The sequence below is a fragment of the Malus domestica genome, chromosome 11 (genome assembly GCF_042453785.1).
Source record: "Malus domestica chromosome 11, GDT2T_hap1".
NCBI lineage: Eukaryota > Viridiplantae > Streptophyta > Magnoliopsida > Rosales > Rosaceae > Malus > Malus domestica.
The window spans coordinates 25,961,223-25,975,045 of record NC_091671.1 but is presented as its reverse complement, the minus strand read 5'-3'; the positions used below and the strand labels follow the sequence as shown (position 1 = coordinate 25,975,045).

The following is a 13,823-nucleotide window of genomic DNA, read 5'->3' as shown; positions in this document are numbered from 1 at the left end:
GAATGGCTTGCTTGTCGATCAGCCTCTGGCTAGTTTTGACAGCTGCTGCTTGGGCTTCCTTATAAAGTTGTCGTTGGAAAGCAATCTTGGCATTTCATGTAAGAATCCTAAGTGGACTCAACTAGTTAAAGATAAAGGAGAAATAATATGTTGATAATACAAATTAATAAGAGTTTGGATACGTGGAAAGCTACATCATATAATGAGAGGTATACTTTCATTGTGCATTTGAAAGGAAGCAATAATCATAACCACCTCTACACGATTGGGATTTGAAGCAACGGGAAAATAACCAACCCTCCACAATAGATGGGAGTTGGCTGTCATTGCTTCTATAAGTGCAAGAGTTCCCTGCTCACAGAGAAATACGTTCTGCAATTAGGGTTCTATCACCATTGGAACATAAGGTCTTGAGTGAGTAGAAGAATTATTGAGTGTGTTAACATTAACCATGGCTGCACTAGGTAAGTCTTTCTTATCTAATTTCAAATCGTGACCTAGTATACATGCTAATAACTAAGGTTATTCCAACATTTGGTATCAGAGCCTAGTTAGCAAACCCTAGGTCCGATGAATTAATAAGAAATCCTAATGCTTTAAGAATGTATAAAATTTGTAAGGTGATTGCTGCAGTTTATTTCTTTTTATCGTGGGCACTATAACTCTTCCACTAATATGTATTTCTTTTCTCTGTGTTTGTGTTGGTTGATCGAGTTGGGGATTTTATGGAAATTTTGGTCTGGGAAAGGATGCATGGAGTGATTCAATTTCTAAGGTTTTTACTCTTGTTGACGATGAAACCAAGCGAAGATCGCAAAGCCTTAGGAAGATCTTTCTGGCCTCGGTCTTGGCCATGGTGGCGGAGACGACATTTCTGGTAGACGTAACGAAGACGATGCTCCAACTGAACGGCGAGTCGTTGTCTTCTGGGTCAACCCATCATTCCTGACATTGGGAGAGATCATGCGAGAGCAAGGTCCGCTGGGATTGTACAATGGCTTGTTGCTCAGAAAGATGAAGGTTTACTCAAAAGGAATAACCAATTTCCTATTTACATGCATTGTGGTTCAAAAACCCATGAAATGTTCACATTCTTTTCCAAATAGGAGAATGTATAAGTTGTTAGGTGTTTTTAATCAGTGTATAGCATCATATTGATTAGGCTACATTCTTGTCCAAAGACATGATATAATTGCATGATAAGATCCTGTAGTGATGGTTGTACAACAAAGGACAATGGCAGTTTATATCTCTTGCTTAAAGGTGTGATATAAACATGCATTTACAACCACTGACAATGTTAGCTTGGCTTCGTCAGGTATGTCTTCTAGCTCTATTTGTATCATTGTGATCTAAGGTTCATGGTAAAGATTAAGGTTTCATCAAACATACGCATGCACCTGAGGCAATGTGAGGCTTTCTAGTTTTCTTCTTCAATTACCAAAGTTTATATATTTAGCTGGAATGAAATGTATGTGCTTTTGGGTATAACTGGCTCGATTAGGTCGAATCAAGATTCAAGCAAGTTTTGGCTTTGCCCATTTTTTTAATCTTTACTAATCACATAGGTTAGGTGATTTCTATTTACTTTAGTAGTCTAATCATTCAAGATTTATACTAGTGTATATGGAATTGGGTGTCCTTTTCTTTCTTTGAAGAATCTATTGAGCACTGGCTGTTTTGATCCCTTCAATATCAATGATCTGAGAGTTGATCTTGGGGCATTTTGTTCTTTATTCTCAGGGGTATTTTGTTCTTTATTCATTGGGTTTTATCGCGGCCGGCTATTGTCCAGTTTTTTAGAATATAGTATGTGTTTTGGGTGCGAAGGCAGGTCCCATCACATGTGATGATTGGGACTTTAGTTTCACTTAGCCTTCCGTAAGCATCACGCTTTCCACTTCACTTGAGCTTTATAAGTTGGAGTGAGGGGAAATATTGGGTTTCTCTTATCAGTTTAATGCCCCCTGTGATAACTCTTTACATGCTTACTTTATTTGAATTTCATGGTACATGGACACAAGGAGCAAGATTTCACTGGTCTGACTCGGGTAGCTTCCTAATATTGTTTGGGTGGTATGCCGCTATACAATGCAAGCCATTATGTTCCATTGGTTTGGAAAGTCTATTTTTATATACATGGGGCAATTAATACTTCATATGGTTCTCTGTAAGGATAGTTATCAATTATTTGTAGTCGAGGTTCCAGAAATAGCTTGGTTTCTCCTTTCAAGTTCTAAGCATCAACTAGTCTCGATGATCTAGATGGCCTTAATCAGGATTGGCACAACTAATATGAAGGCACTCGTCCCCTGAATGTAGTCAGGGTGATGTCTAAAGGGTCTCCTACTTGGGTTATAAGCTTACTCTACTAAGCTCGATATAAATGCTGAAGTATGATAATTATGCCATAATTTGTTTTAATTTTTCTAACTGATTTCCTCAAAGTTTGGTTTTGTCTTTTCAGTATTAGTTTTGGTTGTGGGGAAAGAAAACACGAATACATAAACAATAAATGGCAGTTTGTGTTTCTTGCCCAAAGGTGTGACACGAACATGCATTTATGAACTTTGAATTTCTTCGGATATTGATAGTCTGTTGTCTCCTTAAATGAATTATCGTACCCTTTATAAAGTTGTTTTCTTAAATTGATCCTGGACTTGTAGTCTTGAATATTGATCACTATTCATGTGTGTAAAGTTTCTCAGACGCAGGTTGAAAGGCATAAGGATAAAAATAACTCAGTGATGCAAAATATATAAGCACACAAATTAAACCCTCTTTTTATCAATTGTAGCAAAGTATGTAAGTAGGGATCGTTCTAGGCCGGGGATTAGGAGGGATTGCTAAATCACTTGGAAACTGACTTGGAAACGTAAAAACAAAGTTTAAAACACTAACTAGACTCAAAGAATGCAAAACTATACTTTAAAACACTAAAACAAACCAAAAGACTCAAAACAGCCCCTAAACACTCAAAACTACCTTAAACACACAATCTGGGCAGTTTTGGGACTTTAACACAAACTTGGACGAATTTTGGTTTTCTAATGAACTAAAACACTTAAAAACATAATCTAAGACAAGTTCTAATTAATATGACTCAAAGAAATAAGATGGGATTGATTTTGGACGAAAATAATTAAATTAAGACAAGAACAAAGTAAACAAATTCTTAGACAAATTTAAGTGAATCAAAACAGATTGTAAAATGAATTTGAATGAAACTTATGGATGGAAGGCTAGCTAGGAGGTTCTTCTCCACACATGTCACACTTGCATACAAAACGATTTCCAGTTGCTTTTCGATAAGCTATGAATACTCAACGCCCCAAATTAATCGTGAATTGCACTAATTAACCCTCAGTTTTTCCACAAGTTATTGGATTGGATGATTGCATACGACAACCCAAAACATTCCCTACAAGTTCCCTACATGAATTGCATAATAGAGATACAAGCAAGAATCATTAAGTTCTATGAAAAACATAAGCATTGACGAGGCACTCGTTACTATGATTTGCATGAAACTTATGCCAAGAATTTACTTAACGTGATTGTGACTAGCAACCTTCACTACTTGTGAATATAAGTTCATAACGATTAGGTGAACTCCCTTATATTCTAGCGTTAAATTCATGCATGAAAATTAAGCGTGCACTCTCAACCAACATACACAAATCATTTTTTATACGATCGGATAAGTAAATTGAATTCACAACTTATGAATCACAACTGGATGTAATCAAATCATATTGCAAGTATGAACATGGTTTCGAATCACCCCCTAACTAAGAGGGGTTTAGTTCCTTATACTCACAAAGCAAAGATACATAAAATTAGACATTAAAATTAAAGGAAAGAAAACACCTAAAATGCTCCAACTTGGGTAGCAAGTGCATCCAAGAATTCTCCTTTGCTTGCTTGCGGCAGATTGCTTTGTGGACGGATTTTTGGGTAGTTTTATGATGTAGAATGGATGGGGAATGGTATGGAAAGGTTTAGGGTAAGTGTGGAGGAGTGTTGGAGGGTTGGAGGGTGGTGGAGAGCTAGGCAAAGAGGGTGGAAGAAGGTGGAGTGGCTGTTATGTTTTCTAGGCACTAGAATGGTGTTTTTGGGGTGTTTTGCTATCTAGGGTGAGTATGGACGAATTTCTGTGATGAATGGTGAATATGAGAGTGTGAACCCTTTGCCAAGGGGTGTAAACATGTATATATGGGCCCCAAAAACCTTAGAGAATCAGGTTAGGCTAGGGAGAATGCACGGCAAAGAGTGTATGTGGTGTGCAATGGTCCAAGGGTGAAAATGAAGTGATGATGCAAAGTGTGAAGGGTAAAATGGAGTGGTCTTGTAGCTAGGGGGCATGAATGATTGTGTACATTGCATAGAGATGGAAAGGGAGGTGAAAATGTGTCAATAAATGGGTCAAAGGTGCAGCAACATGTGGTACACAAGGCATGGGATTCCAAATGTGAATGATGGAGCATCAATTGGTGCATGTTATGGTTGTGAAAGTTGTATAAAATTTTGTGGGTGAAGGGAACAAGAGGTATCAAGAAATTAAGTGTAATAATTAAATGAATTGAAGCATGAAATCAGAAATTATGTAGGGGACAAGAGTGATCAAGCATGGCATGGGAATCCAAAGGGAATTCTATGTTGTTTTGCATGGCAATGAAGGCAAGTTGGGGTGACAAATTTTTGGGCTGAGTTCTTCATCTTTTGGACCATAATTCTTCACATTCTCGGCCTCTTTAGTTCTCAAATTCGTCCATCCACTTTGGCCCAAATATGTGACATGCATTCCAAGCTCCATTTTGCTCCAAAATGCTCCAAAATGCATCTTCTTGCCTACTTTGTCCATAAAATCTGAAAAACACACGAAAATGACTTTAAACATTAAAATAACTAAGGAAACACGACATAAATGCACAAGAACAAGCCAACTAAGTCGCATAAATATGCTCCTATCACTCAACTCAAAGGTTAGTGAAACTAACAATTTTTGTAGGAGCAATAACAATGATAAATCATTCTTGAACAAATGTTTATATAATTTTTCACCAAAATGGGAATTATTAGGAAATTTTGTTCAAGGAGTTTCTTAAATGAAATTGTGACCAACAGTTTATTACATGAGACTAATCTTTCCAAACAAAGACATAATAAATGGTTCAAACTGTGATATACCGTACGGTATTTAATGAAATTATGAGACAACTTCATGTTCTAGTCCAATGACATAGGGTACTAGTGGGTGTCTGCAGTATAATTGTTTTTAGCAGAACAAATCTTGACTTTTACTTTAGTATTGGCCTTGAATAATACAGAGATTGGCGGGTCAAAGTGTGAAACCATATTTATAGGCAGGACTCTTGGTCGAGTAATTATTGGATGATGTTGTGCTTACTTTTCATACTTAGTCAAACTAGTTTGAAAATTTTCAATTGGTATGTGAATCGGAACTTGCTGGAATAATTTGTTTCAATAAACTGCATTTTCCTTTGCCCATCTCTAGAAGTTAAATTTATCTCCGTGTTGGTTGCTTTTTCCGGTTATTGGAACTTGATGACTAGTTTTAGGGGTGGTTTGGGAGTGAGGTGCTTAAAAAAAAGCACCCATGAAAAAAAGCTGTGAGGGTTTTAGGTGTTTGGTAAACTGAAAAAAAAAAAAAAAAAAAAAAAAAGGGCTTATTTTGGAAGCTGCTGTGAGAATAAGCTGAAATCAAAGGAAAAAGCTGAAGTTGCTATTTGTAGCTTTGGAAAACTGGCTTTTTTTCAAAGCACACGGAGCTACAGTGCTCCTTTAATGAAAAGACCCACTATCAGACTGTTTTTTTTTTCCAAAAGCACTTTTACAAAAAAGTTTACCAAACACTCTGCTGATTTATTTCACAGCCGTTTATTCTCACAGCACAGCCGCTTATTCTCACAACAGTTTTTTTTTCAAAGTACAGCAATACCAAACCAGCCCTTAGTTTCCTTGAAACCTATCTGCCTTTGGTTTGACCGTTCTTTTCTTATATAGCTTTTATTCGATGGTTTTTTCTTATCCTGTGAAAAGAGTTGAAGGCTATTTCTTTTAAGTATTTTATATGAGGATGTTGATTCCTTTCTCCCATCCGCACTCTGAATTGCACAAGAATTCTTGTTTGTTTGTATAGAAAAGAAAAACCAATTATGGTAAATCCTATCCTAATTGGGACTAACTCCTGGAATTTAGTTTTGGACTTCTAATCTATGTTGTTTAAAATTTTAAACAACTATCATTCGTAGTTTTCGTGAAATAATAAATTAATAAGTGTTTTGCCCATGTGGGAGAATAAGTAAAAGAAATTTTGGGCTTCACGCTCATTTACTTTTCCTACAGATATTAAGCTCTAAAAGATTGTGGGAGTTGTTCATGTATTGTCACAATCAACTTGAAAGAGTGAACTAAAGCTAAATTTTCCTTCTCTGATGAAATGTATAATATTTTGAAACTGGTTGCTGAAGATTTTGAGTTAAATCACGATCTTTAATATACAACATGATTACATTGCATGAATATATATAATGTAGATATGATGTATATGTGCATTGTCTATCTTCCCTTGTCTCATGCATATGGTTTCATTGGATGGGTTACATGTTGGTCTTTATAAAGAGTTTGAGGGCATTAAGAACTAATGTTAAATATCGGTCCGACTATGGTCTAATTGATTTGTACCACTTGATTGTCTTTGGTATGGTTTTGTGTATCCATCATACATGTTTAGATGAATGTTAAAGAAATATTATGCATGAAAGATTAGTTGTGATACTGTTGTGATTTTTCATTCATATTTATTCATGAGTGTTTGATTCTTGAAACAATTTTGTGAGACTAAAGCCTTTATTTAGTTGCATTTTGAGAGTGCTCATGTATGTATGATTATTAGCATTACTTACAGCTAGGGTCAGCTTCATTTGACGCATTGAGCAATTTTGTTGGAAATTGATCATAAGATGAAGATATTGGCAGACACATAAAGTACATCTTTATTTTCTACTTCATGTCATGATTATTTAGTGAATAACTAGTTCATCTGCATAAGGCAGAATTGAGGCTTTATTGAAAGCATTTAGGCAAACTCATTGAAGTTTGATAAATGACCGAAGATGATTGTAGCATTAGATACATGTTACAAGATGCATTCATCATTTTATTTGTCATATTTAAATAGCAAGTCGAAAATGGGAGTTCTTGACTATTTCGATTCTGCTGAAATGTGGGAGTAAAGGAAGCCACTACATGTTTTGCTGCATCTTCTATTTCAAGACTTTGGTTAATTTTCCTGCAAGCTAAGAATTGACAATGTCATATTAGTTTAATTTTGTTACATGCAATTAAATAACTAATCATTGTTCCAAAGAACATATTGATTTAGTTGTTATGCAGGAATCTGAGAGGCTAATGTCTAGTGGTTAAGAGTGAAGTCTTGAAACTTGGATTATAAAGGTATATTGGGTTAAAATGTGGGGGGGGGGGGAGGGTTTGGTTGTGATATGAGTAGTAAATTACTTGTATGAAATGTATATATACAGATATATCAATTGCATCATATGATATGGTTTTGAGGATTGTGATTCTAGGGTGCGTGCAGTATTAGTACATGCATTGCTTTCTAGGGTTCAAGTCTCAAACGAATATTGATGGATGTGTATATGATGATAGTTGCGATAAACTCAAAGGTGATCGCTAAGGAATAATTTGTCATGGACATTATTTCAGACTATAACTAGTTAAAGAACATGTGGGAGAATGTAAGAATCCTATGTGGACTCAACTAGTTAAAGATAAAGGAGAAATAATATGTTGATAATACAAATTAATAAGAGTTTGGATACGTGGAAAGCTACATCATATAATGAGGGGTATACTTTCATCATGCATTTGAAAGGAAGCAATAATCACAACCACCTCTACACGATTGGGATTTGAAGCAATGGGAAAATAACCAACCCTCCACGATAGATGGGAGTTGGCTGTCATTGCTCCTATAAGTGCAAGAGTTCCCTGCTCACAGAGAAATACGTTCTGCAATTAGGGTTCTATCACCATTGGAACATAAGGTCTTGAGTGACTAGAAGAATTCTTGAGTGTGTTAACAGTAACCATGGCTGCACTAGGTAAGTCTTTCTTATCTAATTTCAAATCGTGACCTAGTATGCATGCTAATAACTAAGGTTATTCCAACATTTCAAACATCGAGATATGTATGCAAACGTTCCACTCACGTTGTTTCCTCTGTAGTGAGGCCAAACAAAGAGACGGTTGAGAATACTTGAAAATAACCTCGAAGATATTGCAAGTCATCCAAAGAGAAAGGCAGTTTTGTGGGGTCTAAGTCAACATATGGATCTACCTTGAATCCCAACACCCTGGCCTCTCGTATGTACTGGAACCTGGCTTTCATGGCCGAATAAGATTCCTTTTGGATGATTTGCTTAGCGGCTCAACTGGTTAATGCCAAATCAATAGATTCTTGACATTCTTTGGGAAGGCTGTATACGTCATTAGCAGAATACTTCTTGAGAAATTCCCTCATGTACTCCAATGCTTCGCAGAAAAATGGTGGATGCCTACTGCGTCAAGTCTTTGCATTGGAGATACTCTTATGAACGTCATTAAATTCCTTTATATATATATATATATATATATATGTATGTATGTATATGTATATGTATATGTATATATATTTAATGATGCAGATTTTAAACACGTCAGTGTTATATACATTAATGACATGTTTTTTCTGAAACGCCATAAAATTTGTCATTAAATGTCATTTTTCTTGTAGTGTAGGTACCAAATAATATATTCCTAATGAACCGTTGATTTTTATGATGCATTTAGATGACTAAACCATGTTAGATTCAAATGATTTTTTTTGTAGAATTGATCTTCAAATGAAGATTGAGAGACTAAATAGTTACGATTATGAAATTTATACGGTAAAAATAAGTTATTTGCAAGTGGAGAAATGTTTGCATCCCCAAATGAGAATGCAAGCATTATCAAATAAAAAATTTACCAAACTTATTTTTATACTACGTGAAGCTTATTGACCTCTCCGCACAATTCAGATGGAGTGAAGTGTGGGGTGGGGTGGGGTGGGATGAGTATGAGATAAGTGAATAACATAAGTTATTTCGATCATTATTGTTGATCACATTGATGATCATCTCTCTAATACAAGTGAGCAAGGATAGAACTCCTAGTTTGAAAATAAACTATAGCTAGGATGGATTTACCTTACTTGTATTGCCTCAATCTGTCATCATACGGTAGTTTTTGTCATGTATATTACGAACACAAGTATATGTTAAAATTATGTAATGATAAACTTGCTACATTTTTTATATTATATTTTTACCACCTCTCTAATAGAAGTAGAAGGCTAGAAGACATGAAATGCAGGTAGATATACATTGGGATCAAGGTACACCTGGAGTCTGAAAAATATACATGTGAAGGTCTTCTGAAGACCCTTCGAATGTTTGGTATGGGTTTCTTTTGTGCCCACCAAGTGTTGATTTAATGTCTGCTAGGCATATCTCAGCAGCACTCGGCAGGTTGCGCTGATAGCACTTGACAAATTCTCTGGATACACGCATCAATATGCTTCAACATATGTTGATATATGTTGGCAGGTGCATACCATGGTTTGCCTGACGACAACAAGTCCACCATATGTTCAACGAAATGTCTCAATGAATAACTGAAATTTGTTTGCACGCTTCATGTTCTATTTTTATTAAAAAATTTAGACCTTTAACACTGTGACCCCCCAGTATTCAAATCCTAAATCTGACACTGATGCTTAAAGAAAATAGCCAAATACCTAAACTTTTTTAGGCCATAGAGCCTAGTACAAGCTGAAAGAACAAAACAATGAAATAATAACCAAACACCTGAGCTTCCTTAGCAACCAAACAGAAGCTAAAATAATAACTAAAAACCGGCCATATATGGGATGTCTCCTCTGCACATTTTTGTAAGCCTTGTGAGGCATAGAAAGACAGACTGAGTGGGACAAAATACCTAGAAGGGAGAAATCTTACCTAAGATGGATAAACCCTGCTGTCATGAGGTGTCAAGAAGGCTAAACTTTGATGGTGTGTAAGTGCCGAACATGGCCAGAAAATTCATAGGTGAATTTCGTTCATGTTTCAACTACTATGATACACAATGGTGAAATTCACCTATGAATAATTTCTGCCCATATAGTATTGCGCTTTTGTGCTGGGCATCTTTTGTAAAATGTTTTTACATTTGGAATTCATAATTCATAGCAAATAAGCGGTAAATAGTAATATAAAAACAAATAAAGTACCTTCATCATAGATAAATCCAAGTAGCATAATATATAAACCTTAATATACTTCCGTTAGATGGTTGAGAGCTACTTATAATATACTCATTCCAAAGACTAACTGACTAGCTAAATCCGACCTAAACCCTAAAATTCATAGCAAAAGCAGACAATAACAACAGAAGTTGATAAGTGCCATAGATCAACGATAGGATGTTACTCCGTATAAGGAAAAACATGATCCAAAGATGAGAATTGCGCTGGATAATTATTTGTACTGTAAGGGCTATGTCCAAACCCCTTCATGTCGAACATCATGTCATCTGGAAGTATAGTTGATTGATCCATATATCTATAAGGCCCGAGAACACTCTCAGAAGACATCGATGGAGGTCTAACACATAGTGGTTGCGAGTGCTCCATATTTGCATAGCAGCAAGCATTCATAGAGGCTGCATCAACTGATTGAATTTGATTATTGCAAATCATGTTAACTGGGATCCCACCGCAAATGTTTGGCAGGGATGCCATATGGGAATATCCTTTATTTGAGTATTTGTGGTCATACTCCAGTGCAGGATCATACTCAGGTAATGGATCAACAATATCGCCCCTCATCTCAATCTCCATGATTTCGTCATTCATTCTATGCGAAAATGGAGAAATTATTTCAGCATGATTTCGACTATCACATCTTTTGCCATTTTTGTCTTTCTTGTAAATTCTACAGAGTACCCAATTATCCAACTGCAAAACATGAAATGTAGTTTTATAAGCACCAAAAATCTTATATAAGGATACTGTTTTTTTTTCCGGGTACAAGGGAATCCATGTTTTTTCATTATACTAACTTTTAATACGAGTCCCTTATATATTTCGTACATGCATTTGAAGATATATATACACACACATATGGAATGCAGGTCCAAAATTGTATGATGCTTATATATTCAAAACATTGTGAACTCAATTAAATTAGAAAAATGAGAATTTACGTACCCTCATGTCATTCTCACCCCTTCTGCTTCGAACAGGAGAATCCTTGACTCGAAACTCGTGCATGATCCAGTTGGTCTTGTCACCCTTTGGGGGTTTGCCCCTATAGAAAACCAGAGCCTTTCTCCATCCAACAACAGCTCCATCAGATGACTTCACTTCCTTGTCAGCTCCAGTCGCCTTCCAATATCCATCCCCAGCTGCCCTCTTTGGGCGACTTCCATTGCGATACTTCCGGTCCCTTGGAGTAAAAAAATACCATTCTTTCTCCCCATATTTCTCATATTTTTCTGTTTTACACAAACCGGTACAGATTTATTATATGGTAATCAATTCTGATAATCTAAAAGTTTCACCAATTACATAAATATAGCAAACAAAATTTTAAGTAAACTAAAGTTTAATCTAATCTCAGATTAAAGTGAAAAGTTTTGATGTGTTAATCAAATAGTGAATGACAAAAGAAACAAATTAAGCAAAACTAACATGAAGAAAGTAATTACACTTTAACTAAAGTAGTACTATAAGGACCGTAATCAATTATAACATTCAAGTTTAAATGCATAGCAATCGTATATCAAACCTTTGTTAAAACAAGTAAAGGATGACAAAGTAGTACTAAATAACATCGATCTGGCTTCCCCAGCAAAACTTGTTCATAAAATCTCTCTCTTATATGTGTACACCATTTGAAAGATTATTAATTCAAAATATAATTGAACCATATATATTTATGAACATATACAATACCAGCAAGCACTTCGGGATTGTGGCGGTATAGATTAACTTCAAAGATCCGGTTGGGCGGCAAGGGCTGATCCAAGACCTTTTTCATGAGATAATGCACAATAAGTTCACCATCAAATGGGTTGAACCTATAGCCAGGTGGGAAGGAATTGAAAAACTCATCTTGATCCTTTTTCAGGTTGTTATTGAAACTGTTTGCCTCGTCTTCTGAAAGATCATGATCCGCACCATCAGCGGCAGCGGACACGTTGGCTGTCAAAGAAGCACCACTCTCGTTCGCCGGAGTGAATTGACCTTGATCACCTTGTGCAGGTGACCGCTTCTTAGGGCTAAGGCTATAAGAAGCCACCTGTTGAGTAATAGTAGCAACAAAAGCCTTGTGATGCGGATGACTTTGCCCAACAGGCTCCATACTTGGACTCTTTGAGGGAGAAGACATTGACAAAGACGTAAGTATGACTGACTACTTCTCTCTCTTTTAATTTCTCTCGTTGAGAAAATGTGTTTTTGCGGAAGAGTTCTACTTTGGAACACATTTAAATAACGAACTCCTGTTTTTACTAGATATGTTGAGATAAAACCCTAGCTATAGCTCTGATTGGTCAAAGGATATATTTTCGAAATTGAATTTTTTTTTTTATGATAATTATCACCTGTATAATAGTATTGGTTGGTGAATGGAGAATATCCTTTCGAGTTTCGAAAATGAATTTTGATGATAATTATCAGGAGAATATACAGCGTGTGGAGGAATCCAAGATCGCCCTTTTTTCCACATTTTGAACCAGAATCCGTCCTCCTTTTTTCGAAATCCGATAATTTTAAAATAGTTCATTTATTAGCCGTACTTTATACGAATACGCAAATTTACATTAGTACGTTATATATTTACATAAATGGTTTCGTTTATAGGTAAAATGGGTTCAATCCTGCTCACAAGCGCACTCTTACATATTTTCAAGCAATCATTTAATATACTTTACTTATGCTTTGATGCGCAGTCTTGCATTTAATATACTTTACTTATACAATCTCATTCACATGCGCACTCTTATTCACATTTTACTATATTTTACTTATGTTTTGACATCACGTATAAAATGGATTCAATCTCGCTCACATGCGCACACTTGCATTTAGTCAGTTTTAGATTTAAATTTATTTGTATTTTTCACATCACCACTTTTTATGGCTTTGTCACCTTCTTGGTATCAGCCAACATAGTTGGATTCAAAGTCCAAGTAAACATTCTGGGTAAGGGTGTTTTATGAATGGCATCAACAAACATATGATTTAATTATTAAAGAATAAATTAAATTATGGCATCAACGTTTTATAATTTCAACTAAAAAAAATAAATTGAGCCTTTGAGAATCAAGTCTTGGTATTCAATATAGTACTAATTTTTTTTATTAATCCTAGTATTGTTGTTGAGATCAAAAGTTAGTATTTTCATAACACGTACACATGATATCTCTTCTTTACAAATAAAGTAATTACTACTCACTCTTGTACATTTTTTTAGTGTTTAAAATTACATTTTCAAATTATCAAAAGCGGTTTGGCCAATTTTTGGCCAAAAAAAAAATGTTAGAGATATTTTTGTGGTATACAAAAAACACTTGCACTGCTTTTTGAAAGGAAAAAAAAAAAAGCACCTGCTAGTGTTGTATGCTCCTCCAAAAACGGACACACCTCGACCTAAATCGAGACGTGCTAGCTATCACGTGGTGATGACGTAGCC

At 35.5% G+C, this 13,823-nt stretch overlaps 1 protein-coding gene across 1 annotated transcript; it reads right to left on the bottom strand.

Moving 5' to 3' along the window:
- Window positions 1-10,275: 10,275 nt before the first annotated feature.
- LOC114819765 (NAC domain-containing protein 1-like) lies at window positions 10,276-12,561 on the bottom strand. The gene is made up of 3 exons (XM_029089385.2): window positions 12,083-12,561; window positions 11,336-11,622; window positions 10,276-11,083 (listed from the first exon to the last, which is right to left on the bottom strand). The coding sequence occupies exons 1-3, from the start codon at window positions 12,516-12,518 to the stop codon at window positions 10,553-10,555; spliced, it is 1,254 nt and encodes a 417-aa protein (XP_028945218.2). The 5' UTR covers window positions 12,519-12,561; the 3' UTR covers window positions 10,276-10,552.
- Window positions 12,562-13,823: the final 1,262 nt, after the last annotated feature.